This window comes from Ictidomys tridecemlineatus, chromosome 7 (assembly GCF_052094955.1).
Source record: "Ictidomys tridecemlineatus isolate mIctTri1 chromosome 7, mIctTri1.hap1, whole genome shotgun sequence".
Classification (NCBI taxonomy): Eukaryota; Metazoa; Chordata; class Mammalia; order Rodentia; family Sciuridae; genus Ictidomys; species Ictidomys tridecemlineatus.
Window position 1 is genome coordinate 74,213,689 of NC_135483.1, and position 27,421 is coordinate 74,241,109.

Below are 27,421 nucleotides of genomic sequence, written 5' to 3' on the forward strand. Positions count from 1 at the left end.
AATTTTCTTATACATTTTAAAAATTAATTGAAGCATCTGTAGCTTTTTAATTAGCAATTTGTTTTGTTGTAGTATATAGTGTTCAAAAGTGATTATTTTATGTCTTAATTTAGTCACTCATCAAACATATATTGACCACATTTTGATACATTTTGAAGGCTTTGTAGCTGCAAAAAGGATATAGAATACTGTGTCTAAAGGAACTTACACTTCATATGCAAGTCATTTTAATTTAGTGTGTTGACTATGATAATAGAAAAATGCCCAGGATCTATTTGGTACACAGAAAAAGGGCAGCTAGTCATATCCTCAGGAATTTTTCCTGAAGGGCATGGTCTCTGAACTGAGTTTTTACGAATGAATGGTATTTAGCCATGTGGTAAAAAGGGCAACCTTTTAAGTAGACCACACATCATGAGCCAAGGCAAGGAAGCAAAAAATGGCACACTGGGTGACAGTCATTCATGTTTTGGAAACAGGCAGTGGGGAGAGTTGAGGCTGAGAGGCAGCCAGGTCCTGTTTTGAAGGACCTGAGTACATTTGGAAGAGGTTTGGACTTAATCCTGTCAGTGCTTTTCAGGGTGATTTTAAGCTGTGGATCCCATGGTTGGCTTTGGGGTCTAATAAGGAATCTCAGCGTGTAAAACAGGTGAAAATTGTAGCTAAGTGTAGTTGGGAGTGTATTCCTCAGAGCCTTCTTCTTTAAGACCATTCACTATCCTCATTAGGATTCTAAAGAGCACAGTTTTAAAAATCATTGCTATAGCTATTGAAGTTCTTAGCTAGGAGTTAAATGATGAGATTTGTCCCTTGGTTGGATGGCTTTACCAATGGTGTAAAGGTGGATTTGTGGGTAACAAACCTAAGGCTGGGAGAGGCAATAGCAGTAGTTAAGGTTGTTAGGATGGGTGGAATTGTATAGATTTAAGAAAATCTTGGTGATTGATTTGATGTGTGAGGTGAAAGTGGTCTAGGACGACTTCTAAATTCTCACTTTAAGGAGGTAGATTATTGTGGGACTACTGACTGAAGGACAGGAGGAGGAAGAGGGATTTAAAGATGTTCTTTGGTCACTGGTAATTGTAGTTTTTAAAATTACTTGTGAAATTAGGATTCTGAGCTGTTTTATAATACTTTTGTCCACAGTTCATTTAGACTAGAGGGAAAAGAATTTCCATGTTTATAAAGGCTGAATCTGTTTATAACCTAAATACAATAATATTGTTGAATATAAAGTACTAGCAGGGTGATAGCACTCTCTCTAGTATTGGTATTTGGAATGTTTTTAGTGACATAGAGATTTTAACTTGTTTTCTCTTTTGTTTTTCCTGTTCCATAGCCTCTGTACTACATACATTGCTTTTTCTGTTTCCTAGTTGTGGCCTTTATTCTGTTGTCCATTTCACAAATTTCTTTTATAAAACTCTTCTGTATGTCTGTATGTAAATGTTCACCAAATGTTAACTGTGCCTGCTGCTGAGCCTGTTGATATGAGGACACTAGAGGGTGTGGACTATACTTTCCCCTAAAGACCTTACAGATTGTTGGGGGCTGAATATCACCTCTGTAATTAATGAATTTTGTATCACATATGCTTGACATAACAAAACCTGTGGAAGAGTTTTTATGTCAAAGGCCAATATGCTTTTGTCTCTCAAAAATTAACATGTTATGAAAATACAGTGTTCAGAAATGTGTTTATATTTGATTAAGCTTTTTCTTAACTAAATAATATAGAAATGAGTGGGCATGGCATGTTCTACTCAAGCTGGTCCAATAAAACTGTATCTGAGGCTACAAAAATCATAACATACCACACTCCCTCTTTAGTTTAAAGTCCAATGAGGAAACACATCTTTAAACAAATTAAATAATGAATTGTGGTAAGTGTGGAGAAATTTATTGCATGTGTGTATACATACAAAACAAGGAAGGACTAGGAGACTTGAGGAAGTTTTTATAGAACACATGAAGATACTCATAGAAGCTGATCAAGCTGAGGAGCTGGGGGTTGCAGTGAAGGAAGCTCCAGGCAGGGAGCTGAGGCTTGGAAGATTTTGCAGTGCTTACAGAGCTTTGGGTAGTTTGTTGTGACTCCCTCCAGACTCCTTCAGACCAGAGTCTTACAGAGACTAGCAAAGCTGCTGATATGTATTTTAAAAGAAGGGTCTGGATGTAAAGATTAGGATGGGGAGCTGGGCTTGGTGGTGCACACCTGTAATCCCAGTGGCTTGGAGGCTGAGGCAGGAGGATTGAAAGTTAAAATTAGCCTCAGTAACATAGAGAGACCTGTCTTAAAATAAAAAATAAAAAGGGCTGGGGACGTGGTTCAGGGGTTAAGCACCCCTATGTTCAATCCCAGGTGTATCTCTCTCTCTCTCTCTCTCTCTCTCTCTCTCTCTCTCTCTCTCTCTCTCACACACACACACACACACACACACACACACACACACACACGATTAGAATCGGGGTGTTGTGGGCTGTGACATGTTGGAGTCCTTGATGAGTGGAGAAGTTGAGAGGTCAAGCTAGGTTTGCAACAGAAAGATAGATTGAGTGGTGGTGATGCTGAATCCGTGAAAGTTTAGAAGGAAGATGGGGCTCTATTGATTTGAATCTCCTTGAAGGACATAGTTTGATTGAGCCATGGGGATTAATCTTGAAAAACAAAAAGCCAGGGATGAGGGGATGCCTCAGGAGCAGGGAGGAACTATGTAGATGAGATCAGAATGGAAAGGGGATTTTTCAGAGAGGAGAAGGATGACCTATTCTGAATATAGAGGGAAAAATGTGCTGAAGGAAATGATTGGAGAAATTCAATGTGAAGTGGTTTTGGTTGTGATAAATAAGGTAGTCAAGTAAATTGTTTGGCATGTGGATGAGACTTTGGCTGATGCTAAAATGTGACTGGTTAGTGAGTGCATACTGTGGGCCAGGTGCTGTATTAACCATCTTATGTGAATTACTTGATTTAATCCTCAGTATAGCCCCTTGAAAGAAATGTAGCTGTTTTCCCCATTTTGTAGATAAATTAAATCACTTTCCACAGATGTCATGTCATTACTAAATAAGTGATAGAGCTAAATTTTGATATTTATTTGATGTCAGGGCCTCTATGTCAATTCTTGTGTTTTAGTACTGTCAAAAGACAAAATTAAAACAAATTTAAATATCTTAATTGGTGTTTCTTGTGATTGTAGAGTCAGGTAACACTTCACTCCATAAAACAGAATAAGTGTTCTGATGGTCTGAACAGAAGAGGTTGGTTTTGTTAGACAAAGGCTGAAGAAAGAAGAAATATACGACAAAATATGAAATCGTCATATTAAGGTTACATTCTTTGTAAGGTGGGAACAGAGAACCAGAACAATAGAAAAATATCTAATTGGTTAATAATCAGGTAACTTTTTTGGTAAGGATTAAACAGGGTGAACTTCATTATCATACCTAGTAAAACTGGCCCATTTAGGGAATTTGGTGGTTATCTTTCCTGATTTCTTAAGGTCAAGTAAGAGCTTAGTTTCAGTTTGGTGATGTGGGTCTTTAGTATGAGTGACTCTATTTTGATTTTTAGTCAGTTTGTTGGGGCTTGGTGCAGGAGCCTAGACCAAAACAATGTCCTGCTATAATGTAATTGAACAATATAAAGGAGAGAGGAGAAAAGCTGGAATTCCTCAATCATTTGCTTACAGTGGCTATTCAACTCTTATCGAACAAAACAATTTATTCTTATTTTCTAGGGGGCAAATGATTTCTGCTGAAGATTGTGAATTTATTCAAAGATTTGAAATGAAAAGAAGTCCTGAAGAGAAGCAAGAAATGCTTCAAACGGAAGGCAGCCAGGTGATATATATATACATTTTGCTATGACTTTTCCATGCCATTAAAAAATTTTAGAAAGAGGTGGAGTTATAGTTCAGTGGTAGAATGCATGCAGGCCCTGGATTCAATTCTTAGTACCCACCCCTCCAAAAAAAATCCTGTAAAAAAATCTGAATGACTGTGATATTGCATTGTAGTTTTATATGCCATAATTTTTTTTGATGGTGCTGGGGATCTAAGTCAGAGTTTTGTGCTTACCAAGTATGTATTTTACCACTGAGTTACACCCCTAGCCCTGCACCATAATTTAATTAAAAATTCTTTTATTGGAAAACATTTAAGATATTTCTAGTTTTCTTGTTAATTATAGAAAAGTTATATTGAGCATGTTTATGCCTTCATCCTTTTCTGTTCTTGTGTACCTTCATAGAATATATTTCTAGAGGAGAAGCTACCATTTCAAAGTATATAAAGTTTTAAAATAAGCTTAACATTTTAAAGTTTTTTTTGCTTTACATTCTCAGTAGTGAAGTTTGAATAATATAATTAAAAACATAATTAAATAACAATAACATAATTAAAAACAATCTAATTTGTGGGTTAAAAGTGATATTACTTCAACTACATGGGATTACATTTTTTTCTCTTTGTTAAGTTTTTATTTTGAACTTTTGGGGCTTCTTTTTATTGTAATCTGTAAGATTTTGGTTCTTTTTTATTTTATACCTTTTTGAGGTGTTGGGGATTGAACTCGGGGCCTGACTGAGTTCATGCAAGCATGACTAGCTCCTTATATAGTCTTTTAACATAGAAGGTATATTAACATTTGCCATTTATAACAAGTGTTTTTTAACCTATTGTTTATCTTTGGAGTTTTTCATATATAATAATTTAAAATGTATATAGTTTGACATTTTGCCTTTTTTTTAAAAATATGGTGTTGGGGTTGGAATTCAGGGCTTTGCACATACTGGGAAAGCACTCTATATCCTTACACCTTTTATAAAAAGGCATACCTTGCTAAATTGCCTAGGCTGGCCTTGATCTTGTGATCTGCCTCAGTAGCAGGGATTATAGTTACATGCTACCACACCACAGTTTTACTTTGTTTTTTTTTTTTTGATACTGGGGATTGAACTCAGGGGCACTTAACCACTGAGCCCCAGCCCCTTTTTATATTTTATTTAGAGACAGGGTCTCACTGAGTTGCTTAGTGCCTTGCTAAGTTCCTGAGCCCGGCTTTGAACTTGCGATTCTCCTGCCTCAGCCTCCTGAGCCACTGGGATTACAGGCTTGTGCTACCATGTCCAGCAGTTTTACCTTCTTTTGTTATACATGTTTGCTATAGAAAAATAATGAAATATAATAATACAGTAAGAATAAAATAAGCATTATTATTCTACCTGATATTCCTGTTCAAGGTGGACCTGTGTTAACACTTCAGAATATCTCTAACCATTTTTTTATGCATGTATAACTTATTGATACAAATCTGAGGTTTAAGAAAATGGTGTGATACATGTACATGGTTTTGTTCTTTTCATTTAACTGTATATCTCCTCCTCTATACCTGTAGCAGTTATCCTGTGTCTTTTAAAAATAATTGTGTAGTTTTCCATTTAATGAATGAACCATATTCTATACCAGTACCCTACATAATTTAGTTACTTCCATTTTTTCTCTTTATAAGAAGTCTTGAGGTAAACATTCTTACTTCCTCATAATGAATTCTAGAAATGTGACTGCTGATCAAACAATTTGGACATTTATGTGAGTTTTATATACATTATAAAGATGTCCTCTTGATAGGTTATACTAATTTGAAATGCTTGCCAGCGGTGTATAAACATGCTCAAGGTGTTTCAGCACCTGTTCTGGGTCTAACCATTCATTCTTATATTTCAGGCTTGATTTTTGTCTGAAAATAGTATCTTATTATAATAATGTCACGCATTTATAATTTTTTTAGTCTTTTATTTCTTCATAATAACTGCTTCTAGGGCTAGGGTTGTGACTCAGAGGTAGAGTTCTCGCCTAGCACATGTAAGGCCCTGGGTTCAATTCTCAGCACCACATAAAAATAAATAAAATAAAGCTATTGTGTCTGACTACAACTAAAAAATATTTTTTAAAAATAATAACTACTTCTCTATATTCTTTACTTACTTTTCTGTAGGAATGTTTATGCCTATCTTACTGATTTGTCAATTCCTTCATGCATTAAACATACAGCTGTATGCCATATTTTCAAAGCTCATTTCTTGAATTTTAAACTTGGTTGATGGGTCCCTTTGCCATATTGAGGCTTCAATTATTCAAGCAAATCTATTCCCTCCTTTCCTTTGTGATGTCTTCTGTTGTCATCCTATGCAAAGCTTCCTCACTCCAAGCACATATGTATTGAAAGGAACATTCATTCAGTGTTTATTTAACACTCATGTTAAGTCCCTATCATGCACTAAGACTGGGAAAATGGTGTTAATAAGATAAGACTTTTTAGTTAAGTAAACTGGTTCTTTCTTAATTGGTGTCTCTGGTGTGATCCTTTTTCTGGATTGTTACCAGAAAATAAACGTCTGATTTTATTTAAAAAAAAGGCAATATATTGAAAAACAAAAGTAATGACAGAAGTGTCACAGGTAATTTCTATTTTTTTTTATTTAAAGAGGTGAAAGTGTTTCCATTTTAATGTATTGACTAAAAATTGCCGGTGTTTTGAATGTAATATTAACTTTCTAAAGGATTTAAAGATAATTATAGGCACATGTTGTAATCTTTACAATTCCCTTGTTCAGTATGGTAAAAGGACTGTCTTTCCAAGGAAGATATAACTCTTAGATACAGGATAAATTCTGGAATGAATAAAATTTTGATAAGTTTACAGCATAGGATTTATTGCATGCTATTTGTTTCACTGGGGATTTATTGAATGCATGAATACAGAGTGAAACATTTCAATTTGTATGTCTTTGGGGATACAGAAAGTTTTGAAGTATAAAGACAAACCTATTTCTGAATGTGTTGCATTCATAAAGTCATAACTCTGGGGATGATTTAAAGGACTTTATGAAATAACTTGGTGCCCTATTTGATTTATACATTGAGTTTAGATCCTAGACCCCAAATAAGATACAGTTCTATTGCTGATCAGATTTTCTGATATAGGACCCTGGATGGTTGAAGGAGTCTGTGCACTAGTTGATGTGATTCTCACAGTGATCTTGGGAAAATTGGTAGATAATCTGTTGTTGGCTTCAATTTTTATTGAATTCTGGAGAGATTGTTATGTAGTTAATATGTTGTAGAATGGAGACGGATCAAGGGCTTCTGATAACAATCTGAAGTACTCTTGTTCTAGTTTTCTACTTCTCAGCACAAAAAGTAAAGATTGAAAAGAATGAAATACTCAAATCTGTGTACCATTTTTAATTGTCTATATAACTGTGCTTTCTTGAATCAAGTATTGACTGCCTCTAGGTATGTCTACTTAATAATAGTAAACATTTTGAGGTTTGCCAGGAGAAATGATAAAGAAATCTGCTAGGTACAGTGGTGCATACCTGTAATCCTAGCTATTTGGGAGGCAGAGGCAAGAGGATTACAAGTTTGAGGACAGCCTGGGCATCTTAGACTCTCTCAAAATAAAATAAAAAGGACTGGGGATGTAGCTCAGTGGAAGAGTATTTGTATAGCATGTGTGAGGTCTAGGGTTCAGTTCCTAGTACCACAAAAACAAAACAATAATACATAACTGATGCAAGTCATAGTAAGGTCCTCCCATACTTCAATAATATTTATAAAAGGTATACATTTTCTATAATTCTGTTAGCTAATAGTATTTGTATTCTATTTTTGAAAAAGAAATGTTTTACTGAAGTAAACATTTTAATTGTAAAATGGTATTTGCAAGTGAAAACAATAATTAACATTAATTTCATTTTTCCGTAGTGTGCTAAAACTTTCATAAATCTGATGACTCATATCTCCAAAGAACAGACAGTGCAGTACATACTAACTATGGTTGATGATATGTTGCAGGTAGGTATATTCATTTCTTAATACCTTTGGTGACTTCATCTTTTTGTTTACAGAAATAACATTTCTGTAAAGTTTCACTTAACACATTGGTAGTGCTAAAGATGGAAGTATTCACACGTAAGCTATTCTTTGTTTTTCAGAATATCAAATAACCCATATATAGCTTTTGTTGCGCTACCTCAGAGTTTTGCATTGAATACCAACAAAATTTGGTGAATCATATGAGGTTTTGTGGATACTTTGTGTACTAAAACTGACATGGCTTTCCTTTTTTTTCTGATAAAGGGCATATAATTTTTATTTAAGTTTGTTGCCATTTTTACTGAGTTGCTTTAAATTTTCAAATAAGGGAGTAATGATATCTTTATGGAAATTTTGTATGCAAGAACAAGGGATGTCATTCAATTTATTTAAATACATGTTTGTTTAAGAGTGTTGTAGTGTTTTTCACATAGAGGATTTTGTACATTTCTTACCTTAAGCCTAAGTATTTTGTCTCCCTTATTGCTGTTATAAACATTATTTCTAATCTGTTCTGTTATTGAACTGATTTGTTTATGCAGACAAAGCAATAGCTTTGTAAATCAATATTATAGTCTCTGTATATCAATATTATATTTGAGTTCTTAAGTCAATTGTTTTATTTTCTATGTCTGCATAGCAACAGCAATTGCCCAGTGCACCAGACTAGAAGGACTTTATCCTTATTTTCTTTAAGGTTTGTAGCCTGGTTCCTCTACCAATGAACTATAATGGCTTACTTGAATTTTGAATCCTTTTTCGAAGTCATTATCATAACTGTTTTAAACTAATGAGTAATTGCTTAAGAATATAGTAGTCTTTTCCTCAAGTAGGTTGCTGTTAGCACAGATGGATATTAAACCAGGGTATTTAAAAATAATTAAAAAATGATGTTATTATTTTTGTGGTTATTTTACAAAATATTGCTGCTTATCAACTGTATTCACTTAATGAATCAGAAAGTGGATTTTAGCCAGTGATATGCAGAAAAGTTTAGGAGATATTTGCATAATTTGAACCAACTCCTATATCTGCCTGCCTGAGTGATATGCTGGTTTTACTGTGTTTATTATCCTGAGTTTTCTATCAAGATGTGCTAGAAGTAACTTTGAACATTTGAGATTTATGTAGTTCTGTTTCCCTTACCTGTTTGTTAATAGTTGATGAATTTCCTGCTTATCCTTCATCTAGGCTTTTATGACCCCCTCCTAATTTCCTTTGTATGGTGGCCATGATGTTGACACTTTGGTGTCCAAAGATGTGTCAAGATATGTTGGGAGCAGCAGGTCAGAGGGTATAGGCTGAGAAGAAATGTAATGTATAGTTCCACCTTGTGATTTAAAATAATCATAATCATTAAAGGTGATTTTATTTGTAAAGTATCTGTCCCTACCACCATCTCTACCCACTGCCCCATAATAATAATGAGAGAGATACTCATATACCTGGGGGGGGGGGAAGAACATATACCTAAAGGGATATAAAATAAAAGGTTGAGAACTAGTCACAATTTTTGCATTCATCAGTGAAATTCATTTGGATTAGTGGTACAATTTTTTTTTGTTTTAGGAAAATCACCAGCGTGTCAGCATTTTCTTTGAGTATGCGAAACGTAGCAAGAGTACTGCCTGGCCGTACTTTCTGCCAATGCTGAATCGTCAGGATCCCTTTACTGTTCATATGGTAAATTCTGAATTGATCATATTGTTTTTAAAATAATAGTATGTATGTGATATAACAAAGGAATTTACTTTTAAGAAACGTATTTTCACTTTTTTAAAAGTATTGACATAAAATCATGGTCACATTCTGGTTTAGATAAGAAACATTTATGACCTGGTAACTTGCCAGTTCTCAGAAGAGTAACTACTGTGACATTAGCTTTTCTTAATAGTGTGCTTAGTAAAAAGCGGACATTAGTGAGTTGGAAGGAGATAGAGTTGCTCTGACACAAAGTTTTGTAGATTACTGGGTAATAGTGAGTTCACTAGTATCAGTCTGTGGTGACTTTACATGTGCAAACAGCTCAAATTTTCTATAGTAGGATTAACTACAGTGTACCATGTAGAACTTGAATTTTTCTTTGAAGCAGCTACTGTGTTTAATTTTATTTTAATTAAGTAATTGCCTGCTTTTTAATATCTTAAGCACTCTTATTTTAGTCTTAGCTTGAAGGGCTGTTTTTAGAAGATCTAACATTGAAGAATCTTTCTTAGAGAGTGGAGAAGGGATGAGAGGAAGGAGAGAATAAATGCTTGCATAAACAAGCTTTATCTATGTCCAGTGGAGGGCCTGGGGCAGGAGTGGAGTGGGGTGGGGAAGAAGGAAGAGGATCTTGGAGGCTCTTCCTTGTTTCAGTAGGTAGCTTTAAATTATTCAAATCAGAGGCTATTGTCTGAAACATTTTTGTGCATGTATGTTGCCTCTCTCTCTCCCTCTTCCTCCATGTGTTTCTGTATTTATTTATGTGTTAGTGCATTTATATATTGTATGTATAATAAAACATTTATAAAATGGGAACTTAAAAAGGAAGACTAATGGTATAAACTGTATTTTAAAGAATAACTTTTTAAAAAACAATAACATGCTTCCTTCTTCTAAATATTGGAGTCCTATTTTCACTGTCTATTTGCCTGACTGAAATATCTTTTTAGTGTTATAATAAAATTGACAAATATATTAAAGAGCAAATGTACAGCCATGATAAGTTATACTACTTGTGGCCAACCTTTTAACTTTCTAGGGTCAGATTGTTGTTGATTTGCCATGTGTTGGTGAAGATTGTGCTAGGAGTAGAAATGTCAGATCTCTTGTTTCTTTGTCTTTTACTTATATGCACAAGTAGTGCATATGCTGTTGATACTGGGCATTGAACCAAGAACCCTCAGTTATTCTAGGAAAGTGCTTTACCACTGAGCTACATTCTAACCTTTTTACTTTGACACGGTCTCTCTTAAGTTGCTCAGGCTGGCTTCAAACTTGTGATCCTCTTGTCTCAGCCTCCTGAGCAGCTGGAAATGAGATTCTTAAAACATCTCATTTTGGTTCACTTTAGTGGACATATCTAAAAATACATGTTTGTATTTCAAAATAAATTTAAAAATGTGAATTATAAACTATTTTGCAGGAATCAAGTGCTATAAAAATTATATATCAAAGTGATTAGAAGTTGAGTTTTAAGGCAAATGATGTGATGTTTTCAATCAGGATGGTATTCAAATGTATTCCTTTTTTGTTTTCAGGCAGCAAGAATTATTGCCAAGTTAGCAGCTTGGGGAAAAGAACTGATGGAAGGCAGTGACTTAAATTACTATTTCAATTGGATAAAAACTCAGCTGAGTTCACAGGTAACAGAAATTTCTTTTAGTATCTTTAAAAGAAACATAATATCCATATTCTCTTAAACTATTTATAGTAAATATGTTGAATTACAAAAAAAATTTTATTGAAAGTAATGCCATTTTGAACTTTATAAAGTAAAACTTAATAAGTAAGCCAAATTACTCTTAGATATGGTAGCATGTTTAATTTTTCTTTCTTTGGCTCCAATTCAAACCTTTCTGTCTTTTCTGCCACTTGCATTTTCCCGCTCTTGCTTTTCAGTGGTCAGGGAGTGTCTTCCTTCTAGGTGGCTGCCAAGATTATACAGCTTGGAGAACTGAGAGGACCTGCACAACTCCAAAGAACATGCTCACGTAAGGCCTCTGGTGCAGCTGGAGGGAATATGTAGGCGAGCTCCATGTCCCGGGGGGCTGCTTTCACATCTGCCTCAGGAATTTAAGCCATCAAGATTTGTGTAAGAATTCTTGTTTTTTGGGAGAAGTGTCCAAAAGTTTCTACTGAGGTCTTTCAGATCCTTTTGGTCGCAACCAGGTCAAGCCGTCTAACCGGTTGCACCATTAAACAAACTGGTCTGTGTGCTACCACAGGTGTTATGAACTGCAGACAACATTTATAGAACGTTAGTTAGCCTGCTTATCCTTGTCTTGGCCAAAAGTCTGTACTGGGCTTCCAGATGTCCTGGGTAACTCTGGAGCTACCCAGTCCAGCTGTGAGATGGCTGTGTCTCACCTTGTTTTCATGATACCACAGTATGATTGTGGGATTGAATAGTAAGGCTCAAAGTGAGACATGAAGCTGCTTGTTGGGCATCTAGGTTGCTTCCAGGCATTTCTAGAGCTACTTCTTCATGAAGGAAGATGGTTTGCTAGTGAAACAGCTGGAAAAATGACATATTTTCTGAGGAAATTGGCAAATTTTCTGTGTTTATCCAAATAAATGGTTCCTTAGAAATGGGTAAAATAGGACATTTATGATGATTTTTCTGAGTAATTTTTTTTAGGTTTCTAGTGACTAAGTGTTAGGTGATAAGGGGGAGGTTTGGTGGGAATGATGCTTAGAAAAGCAGAGAAATAACGTGGGTGTCAGGGGGAGTGTTCTGGGGAAGAAAATGTAGTAGGGTAGGTGACATGGAAGAATGAGACTAGGAGAAGTAATATTGGTAAATTGTTATATTGTCATCCTTAGGTTACCAAAAAGGATCTATGTGAAATAAATTTTTGGAAAGTTCTAATATAGGTCTCAAGTGACCTTATTATTTCCACAGATTTTAATTTGAGGCTTCAGAAAGGAAGACACCATGACACTTTGCTGAGCTTTACTTTTTGCCTTATTGCTTGCCTCTTTTCGTCTAGTTGCCTTTAATGTTTGGATAGAATGTCTGAGATGAAACTGAATCTTTTTAATCACCAAAATAATTTTAAGTCTTTGTGGGCTTATTGTGTAAAATATTTTTTAAAATTTATTTTTTAGTTTTAGGTGGACACAATATCTTTATTTTTATGTGGTGCTGAGGTTTGAACTCAGTGCCTCATGTGTGCGAGGCAAACACTCGACCACTGAGCCACAATCCCAGATCATTGTAAAATATTTTTATAAGAACTACCAATTTGAAGATTTTACTGAGTTGGTATTTAACAAACAGTATTTAAAACATGAAAAAAATATGCTTGTGAAAATGAAATTTTAAATGTTTAAATATATATCGTTTGGAATCAGAATGCTTATTAGTTAAATGGAAAAAACTGATCCCTTTTTCTATTATGAAATTATCTCTCCTTTTAAATAAACCTCATTTTTGCTTTAACATTAGTTTTCTTTTAAGGCTGTATTGTTGCTGAATTCATAAAATGAATATTGGCAGGGCAGAGAGTTTGCTTCTATAATCTTGCACTCACTCTTTGGGCAGTTTCACCTTAGACTTTTTCTCATAGAAATATCACTTAAACTGCCTCACAGACGATTATCTTTCCTCAATTAACCAACATCAGAATTAACCGTTACTTGATTGTAACCATGTCCCAACAATTGCGGGAAAGTTTTTCTCTCATCATTTGTGGAAGTAAATATTTCAGTGCCTAGAATTGAGCTTCTTGATATTTGATAAATGGTCTTCAAGATCTTTTCTGTATCTATCCATTACTGTCTTTTTATCCCAGTCTTTGGCTTTTGGTGTGGTTTAGCATTTCGGCTTTGCAAGTCATCCTGCGACAGGGTGCCACTTTAGGGTACCTGCTTAGTCTGGCTTTGTGTCCCATAGTCTGCGCACTGCTTCAGCTTGCTCTAGGCTCACTCTCTCTTGCTGTGAGCAGAAAGTTCTTCAATAGCCTTTTATTGGTATTAAATTGTAGACTTATTCAAAGGAAGTAATGTAGGATTATTTATGATTTTATTTACTACCTTTACCTTGCTCAAATGTCATAGAACAGTGCTATATATGAAAAGTCTCTCTTTCTTTCCCTCAAGTGTTTTTTCCTCCCCCCATAAAAAGGACTATAATTTTCTTGATTTTAGAGGAAATAAACTTTCAAAAGCTCAAGTTAGTTACAGGTTTGGATATTTTGTTCTTTGACTTTATACTGGCATTTTTTTTTGGGTAGTTGGTAGTTCAACTACTTGATAGTTACTGAATAAAAATAAACATTTCCTTTGAGGAGAAATTCATTGTTACTTTTCTTCTTGCATTTCAGCCTTTGACTCTCTACCTTACATTTTCTTTGGTCATGTCTATATAATATTTGAGGGGTTGATTGTCATAATTTATTAGCATTCCTATAGATGACCTAATCTTCAGTCTCATGTAGTATCTTCTATTGTCAGGCACCTATTTTGAAAAGCTTTGCCACAGAATATAATGTAGATAGTTCAGTGAGAAGCAGTCTTCATATTGGAAAAAAATTCAGTAAATAAATCTTGACATGTAAATTTTCATTATATTATATTATATATTATATATAATATATATTATATTATAAGTTTTCACATATAAAATTTAGCATCAGATTAGCATCAGATTATTCTTCCATTTTTTAGTAATCTATCAATTAAGATATTTTCTGGAAGAGTATAATGATACTTAGAATATTTTACATCATCCTCATGCTTTTTTATAAAGTAGGATTAGGGAAAATAATTATTAAATTCACTGAGGTCCCTTTTATAAGCTATTATAGGTTAAAAATTAAAACAAAACTAAGTAATAAGTAATTTATTTTGTAATAGAAACTTCGTGGTAGCGGTGTTGCTGTTGAAACAGGAACAGTCTCTTCAAGTGATGTAAGTACATTCCTCCTTAATTCACTGGCCTCCTCACACTCTAAAAAGAAATTATTTTGAGTCACAGATATTTAAAGTTTCAAGGGGTTTACTAGTTGCCCAAATGTAAATCTATGAATTTGATGTGTTGTCCACCCCCACTTAGTTCGGTTGTATTGCAGAGTGGTGTTATTTACCTTTTTCTTGCTGTAGCCAAAATATCTAATATGAACAACTTAAAGGAGGAAAGATTTATTTTGGCTCATGGGTTCAGAGTTTCAGTCCATGGTCAGCTGGTTCCACAGCTTTGGGCCTGAGATGAGGCAGAACATTATGGCGCAATGGTGTTGTGGAGGAAAGCTTCTCAGCTCATGGCAGTAAAAGAAGTAGAGGAGAAGAGGGAGATGGAGGGAAGAAAGGAAGGGGATAGGGAGAGAGGGAGGAAGGATGAGAATATAATCCCCAGTGACCTACTTCCTCTAACCATGCCACCTACCTATAGTTTTCATCACCTTCTAGTAGTCCATTTAAATTATTAATCCATCAAATGGGGACCAAGCTTTAAAACATGAGACTTTCAGGGGACATTTCAGATCCAAACCATAACAAAAACAATATATTACATGTGATCTGTGGTGATCAATTTTTCTATGGTCAAGAAACTTGTCTTTCTTTTTTTTTTAATTTTTTAGTGTTCACAGACCTTTATTTTATTCATTTATTTATATGTGGTGCTGAGAATTGAACCCAGTACCTCACACATGTGAGGCAAGCACTCTACCCCTGAGCCACCATCCCAGCCCCAAGAAACTTGTCCTTTCTGTTCTCTTTTTTCAGTCCATTTAGACCTGAATTCAACAAGCATCTCAATTCAGGTGTAAAACTGGAGTAAATAATCATAAAGTTACTCTCTTCACAGTTGTCTGACAAAGCTAACTAATATCTGTCTAACCAGTGGGTGAATAGTGTATTGAACAGTTAACAGGGATTCAGTTCACTGGTAGCCCTAAAATGTGCTGTTGCACTGTGCTGCTTAGGACTTTTTGTGGACTACATGGTGGTCAAACCTGGACCCCCTCACCCTCCCTTTCAATCAATCTCTCCTCACCTTTTTGTGGAGCCAAAAAGTTAATGGTTAAAACTAATCATGGTTCCCCAAGTTCCTTTCTTGGATAAACCATTTGGGAATGGTTTAACTTTGGTGTACTCTGATAGGTCAGGGATTGGAAATAAGTTTACACAGTAAGGTTGGGTATGACTGGAATGAGCTGAGAGAAAGATTGGTGGGGGGAAGAGAAATGAAGGTGAGCTTTTAATTAGCTTCATTTGCTGGAAATGTTTCTTGAAAGCACCTTTAGAGAGTAGATATACTTGAAAACATCATTAGAGAGTAGTATCTACAAGCTGTAGATAGTAGAACTAAATTAAGATCTTTATAGGCCAGTTAATATCCATTTTGATTATTAGAGCTTCCATGATCTAAATGGAACATACCATTATGTATGTTCTAAGACTAGACAGAAGAATCCATTGTCAAAGTTAGGAGCCTGGCTTTCCTGGTTGGCATGGGTTGAAGGATTTGACAAATAGTATGTTAGACCAGGAAAGGGAATCTGAAGTGGAATCAGAACACAGTGTAGAACTAGCTGAGCCTTTTTGGGATGAGGGTGGGGAGAGGAAATCTATTTACTGAGCATTTACTCTCTGCCTGCCACTGTTTTACTCACTTTACATTTACATTGCCTGAGTAATTAAACTCTTTCTTTGATGAATGTTGTAATATTATCCATGTTTTATGATAAGCGGGGAGGCCAAGCAGAAAAATACCAGTTTTCCCAGGTCATACAGCCAATGAGTAGCAGAAACTCCAGTGAAATGAAGTGCTTAGTGAGAGAATTATTCTTGAGGCAACTGGACAGGTTTGAATTTTTAGGCATTTCTCAAATCACATTACTTACTCAGACTTTTAAATAGGTCAATGTGTCTTGAAAGCCCCTTTTAGGTTTTCAGAGAATGGAGAAAAGCAGTTCGGTATTCTGCATTTCATAGTATTGCCACTTGATGGCAGTACAAAACAAGAAAAATTTGTACACTGCACTGTAAGAAACATTTTGAACAGTTTTTAAAAATTGTCCACAGAAGCATCATCATGAGTGGATCATTACAAATATTTTAATTTAATATGTAATATTGCAAAGGTGGAATTTCCTCATAATGTGTTATATTCTCTTTACCTGGTTGTGAAAATAATATACAACATCAAATTATGTCTACTTACTTTATCTATTTAGTTCTTTACTGGTTTTTGAATGTACACTATAAATCTCTTTTTCTGGAATAGACAAACTTTAGATAGGGCAGAGGGGAGGGAGGGTGCATGGAGTTATAAATGATGGTGGAAATGATGATATTATTATCCAAAGTACATAAATGAAGACAGGAATTGGTGTGAATGTATACAACCAGAGTTTTGAAAAATTGTGCTCTATATGTGTGATAAGAATTGTAATCCATTCCACTGTCATATATAGATTAAAAAAAAAATCTCTTTCTGAGGAACCATCACAACGTGGAAAGTGGATTCTTGGGCTGATGGCCTGACAAGAGAATACTGTGATCTCTTACCGTCTTCGGAAGACTTAGAATCTGGAGTTTTTGTTTCTTTGTTTTCCTTTTTCTTCTGACTACTTAACACTTAATACCTGTGGGTAGGAGAGCAGAATGTCTCCTAGCTTCCACATTTGACTGTTTCCTGTTTTCTGTCTATGTCCATTGCAGATCTAGTCTTGCATCAGTTATTTCTAGAGGACATTGTTTCACTGCTAGTAAAAGACTGGAATTGCCAAATTCTCCTTGCTGGTTACATGTTACATCTCAGTGTTCTGGAACAGTTCTGCGCAGTAGAATTTTTTGTGCTAAAGGAAACTTTGTCTATCTGTACCATCCATTATGGCAGCCACTAGCCAGGTAGCACTGGGGTGTGTGGCTGGTTTGAGTGAAGAAGTAAGTTTTCAATTTTATTTAAGATTTTAAAAAAAGCTTTATTGAAATTTATTTCATGTACTATAAAATTCATCCACTTGCAGTTCAGTGGTTTTTAGTATACTTATGCAGTTGTGCAATCATTACTACAGTCTAACTTTGAACATTTTCAGCACCTCAGAAAAATGGAAAGCACCTGTACACACCCACAGTCTTTCTCATTTCTGCTCTCCCCTTTCAGCTCCTGGAAACCACATATCTACTCCTCTTTTAAACATTTCACAGAAATGAAAATGTGTACTTAGTTTTCTGTGACTGGCTTCTTTAACTTAGCATAATGTTTCAAGATTCATCCATGTTTTAGCATACCATGATAGCATTTCAGAATGGTGGGAGAACAACTTAGTTTCTTCGGGTTTTTGTTACATTCCTTAAATTCTGTGGCAGTTCTATCCTTGTTAATGAAGGTTGGTTTTACTGCTTTGGCTCTTTTTTAATTTAGTGCTGTGATGATGTGATTTTTTTTTTCAGTCTTTCAGAAGAGGTAAAGGATATCCGTGATTTAACTCTTTGTTTCCAATCCATCAAAAGTGCTGTCCAAGCAGTAGATATATGTGGGCTGTGTCAGTAATGCACACAATTAGGCCTATTCTTAAATTATAATCTGCTCTAGCTGGGGAGTTGTGGAGTCTGTGGGGTGTGATACTAACATGCAGTTGATTATAGCAGTTCCCCACTCTTTTGTTGTTTTGCTTTCTAGTCATCAGTAGTCAATGGTGGTCTGAGAATATTAAGTGGAAAATTCCAGAAATAAAAGACTTGTAAGTTTTAAATAACTTTTGTCATAGTCTGTTGTTACAGTTGTTTTATATTATTATGGTTGTTAATCTCTTACTGTGTCTAATTTATAAATTAAACATCATCATAAATATGTATATGTAGGAGAAAACATATATAGGGTTTAGGACTATTTGCAGTTTCAGGTATCTACCAGGCTTCTTGGAACATATTACTGGTAGATAAGGGGGATTGCTGTACTTGTCTTAAGTGTAAATTTCAAGAGCATGTTATTTACTCAAAGCAGTTCTTGGTGGTTTTTCTTTGTCTTTTATCATGAAGTTAATACTTTTAAATATTGGTGATCTTTAAAATATATATACAAAATGAATATTAAGAAAAGGAAGAAACATAAGAATTTTTAATTTTAATTAAAAAATTTTTTCAAAATTTGTTCTAATTAGTTATACATGACAGCAGGATGCATTTCAACTCATTGTACACAAATGAAGCACAACTTCTCATTTCTCTGACCATACATGATGCACAATCATTCTTGTAATCATACATGTAAATAGGGTAATAATGTCCGTCTCATTCCATCATTCTTCCTACCCCTAGAGCCCCTCCCTTCCCCTCACTCCCCTCTGCCCAATCCAGAGTTCCTGCATTCTTCCCTAGTGCCCCTCCTCCACATTATGAATCAGCACCCGCATATCAGAGAAAACATTGAGTCTTTGGATTTTTGGAATTAGCTTATTTCACTTTCCATGACATTCTCCAACTCCATCCATTTACCTGCAAATGCCATAATTTTGTTCTTCTTTAAGGCTGAATAATATTCCATTGTGTATACATACCACATTTTCTTTATCCATTCATCTGTTGAAGGACACTTAGATTGGTTCCATAGTTTAGCTCTTGTGAGTTGAGCTGCTATAAACATTGAAGTGGCTATATCACTGTAGTATGCCTATTTTTAAGTCCTTTGGGTATAAACTCAGGGGTGGGATAGCTGGGCCAAATGGTGTCTCCAATCCAAGTTTTCTGAGAAATCTCTACACTGCTTTCCAGAGTAGTTGTACCAATTTGCTGTCCCACCAGCAATGTTTGAGTGTACCTTTCCTCTCACATCCTCGCTAACAATTATTGTTGCTTATATTCTTTTTAAAAAAATTAACTTAAAATTTTTTTACACAAATGTAGCACAATTTTTCATTTCTCTGGTTGTACATTGATGTAGAGTCACACCATTCATGCAATCATACCCATACATAGGGGTAATAATGTCCATCTCATTCTACCATCTCCTCCCTCTGCCTATTTCCCTTTTTCTCCTTCCCCTCTGTTCAATCCAAAGTTCCTCCAAAATATTGGTGATCTTTAAAATATACATACAAAATGAATATTAAGAAAAGGAAGAAACATATGGATGCGAATCCACTTATCAGAGAAAATATTTGACTTTGGTTTTTTGGGAATTGGCTTACTTTGCTTAACATGTATATTGTTCAACTCTGTGCATTCACCTGTAAATGCCATGATTTCATTCTTTAAGGCTGAGTAATATTACATTGTCTATATATATTCCACAGTTTCTTTATCCATTCATCTGTTGAAGGGCATCTAGGCTGTTTCCACAGTTCAACTATTGTGAATTGAGCTGCTACAAACATTGAGATGTGCTTGTCTTCTTGATAATTGCCATTCGGACTGGAGTAAAATGAAATCTTACAGTAGTTTTGATTTGCATTTCTCTAATTGCTAGAGATGTTAAACACTTTTTCATGTTTGGTGATCGATTGTATTTCTTCTTCCATGAAGTGTCTGTGTAGTTCCTTAGCTCATTCATTGATTGGGTTATTTGTTTTTTTGGTGTTAAGTTTTTTGAATTCTTTCTGTATCCCGGAGTTTAGTGCTGTATCTGATGTGCTTGTGGTAAAGATTTTCTCCCATTCTGTAGGCTCTGTCTTCACATTATTGATTGTTTTCTTTACTGAGAAGAAGCTTTTTAGTTTGAATCCATCTAATTTATTGATTCTTGATTTTATTTCTTGCGTTTTAGGAGTCGTCTTAAGGAAGTCAGGTCCCAAGCCAACATGATGAAGATTTGGGGCCTACTTTTTCTTCTATTACGTGTAGGGTCTCTGGTTTAATTCTTGGGTCCTTGTTCCACTTTGAGTTAATTTTTGTGCAGGATGAGAGATAGGGGTTTAATTTCATTTTGCTACATATGGATTTCCAGTTTTCCCAGCACCATTTGTTGAAACAGCATTTGTTGTATGTTTTTGGTACCTTTGTCTAGTATAAGATAACTGTATTTATGTGGGTTTGTCTCTGTGTCTTCTGTTCTGTACCATTGGTGTATATGTCTATTTTGGTGCCAATACCATGCTGTTTTTGTTACTATAGCTTGTTAGTATAGTTTAAGATCTGCTATTATGATGCTTCCTGTTTAACTTTTCTTGCTAAGGATTACTTTGGCTATTCTGGGTCTCTTATTTTTCCAGACGAATTTCATGACTGCTTTTTCTAGTTCTATGAAGAATGTCATTGGGATCTTGATAGGAATTGCATTAAATCTGTATAACACTTTTGGTAGTATGGCTGTTTGACAGTATGAATTCTGCCTATCCAAGAACATGAGAGAACTTTCCATCTTCTAAAGTCTTCAGTTTCTTTTAAAATCTTTTATTTTCTGATCGAATTTTTGGAAGGAGTTCCTAGGGATTATATACACACACAGTATAAAAGAAAATTAAATGATGAAGTATTTGAATACAAGACCACCTTTTATATGTCATTTTGAAAGCATAGCACTGATAATAATAAGATAACCTAATACTATGTCTTAGATGTATTCTTGAAAGTTGTATATAAATTAGAAATTTATAAATTAAATCATGTTTTCTTAGTTATATTAACAACACTTTTTCCTCATAAGATTCTCAATAGTTATGTAACTACAGTATATTAATTAAAGAAATTATATTGAAAATGTTACTTGGACATTTATAAGTTTGTAAATTATCAGTGAAGTTTTCAAGAATATATCTCAATTTAATCTAGGTATTTTATGAATATTGACTGAATGATTTCTTTTCATAAGTCATCTTCAAGAGAATTCTTGGCTATATGCATTTTAATTCCTGAATATTAGGTAATAATAGTGTACCTTACAATTATCTAGTGTTTATAGAAATTGATTTCCATTTCATAGCAGAGATTTTTTTTTTGTTTATTAGGGTCGATATTTTCTTTTATTGTTAGTGAAACAATTTTGAAGAGGTTAAGTGATGTACCCGAGATAGTGTGGCAAAACTTCTGATTCTTGTTGTGGTATTCACTCCCTTCTTTGCTTCTTTTCCTCTCTTCCCTTCTTTTGCCCCCACCCTACCATTATTTTTTGGTGTTGCTGGGGATTGAGCTCAAGGCCTAAGCAAGTGGTCTGTCACTGAGCTACATTCCCAGCCTTCTTCTTTTTTGTTTTTTAAATGTCTTAACTTATGTAAAGTGAAATGCACAGGTCAGATGCTAGTTGGTGGGATGAGTTTATACATTGTAATTCTGCCTGTTTGAGATCTCCCTTCACCTCAATTCTGATAAAATTATTGGTACTATATTATCTGTTACCATAAATTAGTGTAGTCTGATCTTGAACTGCATACAAATGAAGTCATATTCATATGTTATGAAATCTATAATTACTTGGATTTGCTTGTTCAACATTGTGTCTGTGAAATTTACTCATAGCATTTAGCATTATTTTTCTGTTAGTGCTATATATTGAGTGATTGCTTCTAGTTTTTGGCTATTGTGAATAATCTTGCTGTGAACATTCTTTTTGCATCTGGAGTGCCTAATTCTAGAATGGACTTGCTCAGTAATGAGTTATATGAATTTAATTTTAATACATATTACCAGTTTTCTAAACCAATTTATGCACCTCTCAACAAAGTATGAGAGTGCCATTTGTTCCAGTTCCCTACTGATACCTGATATTGTCCTGTGCAATTTAAGTCGATGTCTTTCTGATAGAAGCAAAGAAACCTCATCTATGTACACATATGTACATTTACTTTTTGTTTTAAGAAAGGAGAGTCATTCAATAGTCATAAAACATATTAAATTAAATCAGGATCCTTCCATTTCATGTAAGAGTGGTTGCTGCAGTTTATTTTAGTTAGTTATATTTCCAAATTTCATCTGTCACTGATACCAGTGTCCTGAATATTTTCACTCAGTAGCTATGAAACAACTGCTCTGTGCTTCAGTGCTGACTTTTTTCCCCCAAGAGCTCACAATTCCAAAATATAGGTGAATAATGTGTTATTTCTTTACTTTAGTTTGTACTTTAGTCATATTATCATCAAAATGAGTAATGAAAATTGTCCATAGACAATTTTAAAATATTAGGTTTTACTTTGGTACAATATCACTGATGCTTTTGTATTTCTTTTATTGTGCATTTATATTATAATTTCTTAATTCTTGAATTACTTTGTAATTCTGTAGACTGTGAATCTCTGAGATCATATTCTCTAGGATGGTGACTTCTGTCAGTTATTAGTTTCCTTCCATTTGATGTGATTATTGTACTGTAATATGGTATGAATTTGTATTTTCAGCAACATCAGGGAGTTTATCTAAATAATATTCTCTTAAATGTGTTGAGAAGTAAAGATGGTGTTTTCTTTATCACTGATGTTTGTTGCATAGAGTGCAGATTGTGGTAGGTTCTCAGGTAGAATACATAGCACAGTGAGAAGAACACTAGCTTGAGTATGTAGAGAGTTCACTTCTTGTGCCAATCCAAGTCTGTCTCACTTTTTTAAAAATTAAAAATAATGAATATTTTAATTGCTAACTTTTCAATTTTACTTTAAAACAATAAACATACATGATTCGTACTGCTGCTTTTTTTTTTAACCATTGTTTCAAAAATGAAAAGGCAAGAATATCTCAACTACTAGCAACTTGGGAGGCAGAAGCAGGAGAATTGCAAGTTTGAGACCAGCCTCAATAACTTAGTGAGATCTTCAGCAACTTTTGAAAAAAAAAAAAGACTGGCGATGTAGCTTAGTGGTGAAGTACAACTCTCAGTACCAGGAAAAAAAAAAAAAAACCAGGGATAGAAATAGTTTCATAGAAAAATCACTATTATCATTATATTCCTCATTTGTTTATCCATTTTTTATACATGTAGGAAATGTGAAAAATTTTGCCATAAGCAACACTTGACTTCATAGTAAAATGATGTTGTATGCAGCACATTTCCAGAAGAAATGAAAATTGTTCAACAATGAGAATTTCTTGCCCTTTGGGAAGAAACACAGTTTGCTGGAAGGAATTATGTTAGGCCATCTTGAGTTAGACATTCTTTACCATTTAGTTGTATGGACTTAGAAAAGTTGTATCATCTCATTAAAATTCTGATTCTTCAATTACAAAGCAAGCTGAATAATATATATACTTAAAAGTGTTGCTGGAAGACTTAGATGAAACAAAAATATGTTGTTTCCTTATATGAAGAATTTCCACATAGTAGGTGCTCAGTTTTTCTCCTACCCCTTCTCCACCATTTCTTTCCTTCCATCAGAATCTATCTTTTAATAACTCACAGTGGAAATGGCAACGTTTCATTATTTTATTTTTTTACAGTCCCTGATGTCAACATATACTGTACTCAAGAATCTTGACATTATCAAAGTATTTACTTTAGTTTTTCCTCTAAGCCTGAGGTGTTTCACTTCTTGATTATTCTTTTGTTTGTTTAATTTTCTGATTCAGAGCAAGGAAAATGATTCCTACTAGAGAACTTTGCTTTATTGGATCCTTCAGGTGATGCTTTTTTCCTTCTCGTCATTCCCAGGGTTGCTCTGTCACTAGCCATATTCTCAGCCCTTAGATACAAACTGGTTTCCCCATATATGTAATTTGATTTTTTTCTCTCATAGCCTTTAAAATTCTTATTTCATATGTTAGTCATTCTCATTATAATGTGCTTTGGTGTGGTTCTGCTGTAATTTTGGACATTTGGGGTCCAATAAGAATTTTGTATTTGATTTTCCATTTCATTCTTTAGGTTTGGGAACTTTTCTGATATTATGTCATTGAAAACATTGTGTATTCTTTTGGCTTATTCTCCATGTCTTTGTATATAATAAATCAAATTTGATCTTTTCATGTTATTTCATATTTCTTGGAAGTTCTGTTCATGATTTCTTACTTTGTTCTCTGTATGGTTGACTTTATTTTCAGAAGTATATATTTTGTCTTCATTACCTGAGGGTCTGTCTTCTAGGTGGTCTAGTCTGTTGGTGATACTTTCCAGTGAATTTTTAATTTGATTTATTGTTTCCTTCATTTCGAGGATTTCTGCTTGCTTCCTTTTTATAATCTCTGCCTCTTTATAGAAGTGGTCTTTCAATGCCTGCATTTTCTTTCTGATACCATCCTTTAGTTTGAAGATCAGTCTAACTATTAACCTTCTAAACCCATTCTCTGACATTTCTTCTACTCTGTTGTCTATGGATTCTATTGTTAGAATGTTTTGGTTTGTTTGAGATGCTTTGTTTTCTTGTTTTTTCATGTTGTTTTTGTGTCTTCCCATCTAGCAGTGTGGATCTGAGGCAGTACAGTTTCTATCCTGTAGACTTACAGTATCCCTGAAGGCTTCCAGTACCTCACTGGAAGGAGGGAGACCAATATTAAGAGGGAGACCAATATTAACAGCACCCAATGCAAACAATATACAACCTTCAAACAAATAGCTCCTATTAAGTTGTCTACAGTTTTGTCACTATACATAGAATGATGTATTCAATTATTGTCTAAAATATAAACAGTAAGTTTGCTAAAAGGGTTTACCTTTTTAATCGATGGATAGTGAGAGAACAGAAGTAGTATGAGATGTGATGTTCATGAGGGAAAAGAAGATAGAGGTAAAAATTTATAGGAAGAGTGAGGCGGAGGAATTAGTAGCAGTTGGCTGTTAGCATGAGAGAGGCAAGAAGAAGAAACCAGGGAGTCAGATAAAGGAGAAAAAATAAAAATATAAAGATAAGAATATACAATAAAACTATAATATACTATTCAGACATCCCATTCCTCAATAAATTGATACATGGAAAATATTTGGATCCAAAGATAATAGAGATGTGAGAGAGAAGGAGAAGAAAAAAAAGGGAAAGTCTCAATGGAAAATTGAACGATTGCTTCCGTTGGCTTTTAAAAATTTTCTCAGCTCCCCTTCTCTTCTGGTAGGTGGGGTTATCTGAATTTTGATGATAGCTCCAGTCCTGTGGGTGCCAGACCCGTTGGCTAGGTGAACCTATAGCAAGATGCCCTCACACCCTCTTCTAGTCTTACTACCCGTTGTGCTGGCCCCTTCTGCCCATGTGCACTTCGGGACTCACTGAGCGAGAGAGAGCCCAGTTTCTCCAACCTGTGCTTTACCTGGGGAGCTGCCCTCAGTTTCCAGCTTTCCACAGGCTTGCCAGGCCCACACTGGCCCCAAACAGACTCAGCTGCAATCGCAATCTGATGGACCTGGGCTTCAGATTTCCCAGGTGCTGCCTTGCTGGAGTCCCAAGATCTCAATGCCATTTCAGCTTGCAGAGAGACCACCAGGGATGCGCTCACACAAAGGAGCAACCCTGCAAAGAGGTGGCCAGAGGGCAGCCACTAGCTTACCGAGCAGGAAGACCTCAGGCACAACCAGACCTGCAGGTACCCTGACAATATATCTCTAGGCCCTGGCTGGGATCCCTAGACTGAGGCAGCCATGTCCCAAGATGGTGGCAGTGGTTATGGCAAACCTGCAGGCCCTGAGTCCAGGCCTGGCCAGTGTCCCAAGATGGCAGTGGCCTAATGTAACCAAACCTGTGGGTAATCTTGATATGGACTTCCAGGCGGCAGTGGGCAGCTTACGATCCGTGGGTGGTCTGCTGGCAAATGGTGGGCAAATGGACAAATGACAGATGATTAGCGGTGGTCAACTAGCTGTCTGCTAATTTGTGATTTTCTTGCTTCAGCCTTTTAGCTCTCTAGGATTATAGACATGCACCACTGCATCCAGCTTGAACTCATTACTTTAATTTCAACAATTATATCAAATGTGTAAGCCTTATATTCCCCATTTGTAGAAGTGGTTGTCATAATGATGAATTCTTCATGTTATTAAAATGGGAAATTTCAATTTCTCCTTTTATTTTGATATTTAATTTTTTTGAAAGTATGTTGAAAAATATACACGTTCATAAATAGTCTTTGTTAAAAGTTGTTTTTGTTTTTCTTTTTCTTTCAGTACTGGGGGTTGAACCCAGGGGCACTTTACCATTGAGCCACATCCCTAGCCTTTAAGATTTATTTTTTTTCAAGATGGGGGTCTCTCTTAAGTTGCCCAGGCTAGCCTCAAAATTGTGATCCTCCTCTGACTCCCAAGTCACTGGAATTAACAGGAGCACACACTGTGCCTGGCTCATTTTTGACATATTTTGATAGTTACAAAGGTTAAAAAATTTATTTTTATTACATAGAAGACTTTAAAATAAAGAACTAAATGTGAATGATATTAAAAAATAATAAGAAAGAGTATTCAGGAAATAATACAGTGAGTATCTACAACGTCTTTTTTTGTTTGACTATTGGATAAGTCAGTTCAAATACAATAATACTTCTTCAGTGGAGAAATGAATTATTTTAGCAACTTACATGGAAACTATTGAGCTAACTGAGCTATTAATACTCTAAATTTCTTAGTAAAGTAGGATGACATAACTGAAAATTAGAAATTTACATGAGTTCTCAAATTGAGATGATTTAAATTTAAAAAATAGGCAGTTATTATTAGGTCCATAATTTCTCTAGGAAATACTTTGAATAATCAATCAAATTATCTTAGCTTCTAGGAGAGATAGAGTAATAATGATAAATTGTGTCCATCTCTACAGTTTTGATTATTATCAGTATAGCAATTTTGATCACAGTCTTAGACTTTTAAATCATGTCTAAGACATCAAATCATGTCTACTTGGGCACTACTCATCTGGAATTAGTATAAGATATAGGGTTTATTTGCACATTCCATTGTTTGTTAATTTGAGAAATATTTGTTGAGTGCCTCATAGGTACAGCATGATGCTGAGAGTGAAGTGCTGAACAAGATGGGTATGAGTCCTGCCTT

The 27,421-nt window shown here is 34.9% G+C and overlaps 1 protein-coding gene and 1 long non-coding RNA gene across 5 annotated transcripts in view; both read left to right on the forward strand.

The window, feature by feature from the left end:
• Atp6v1h (ATPase H+ transporting V1 subunit H) overlaps positions 1-27,421 on the forward strand; it is a 103,017-nt gene that overhangs the window by 2,347 nt on the left and 73,249 nt on the right. For 3 of the 4 annotated variants that reach the window (XM_040294054.2, XM_078017167.1, XM_005322904.5), the window contains exons 3-7: positions 3,741-3,843; positions 7,771-7,860; positions 9,451-9,564; positions 11,124-11,228; positions 14,443-14,496. In XM_040294054.2, coding sequence (XP_040149988.1) covers positions 3,741-3,843; positions 7,771-7,860; positions 9,451-9,564; positions 11,124-11,228; positions 14,443-14,496 — 466 coding nt within the window. The remainder of the gene's footprint in view (positions 1-3,740; positions 3,844-7,770; positions 7,861-9,450; positions 9,565-11,123; positions 11,229-14,442; positions 14,497-27,421) is intronic. The other variant, XM_005322906.4, reaches the window with a different exon arrangement.
• On the forward strand, positions 7,867-9,339 carry LOC144365496 (uncharacterized). The gene is made up of 2 exons (XR_013423998.1): positions 7,867-8,578; positions 9,073-9,339. It is a non-coding gene; the product is annotated as an uncharacterized LOC144365496 (long non-coding RNA).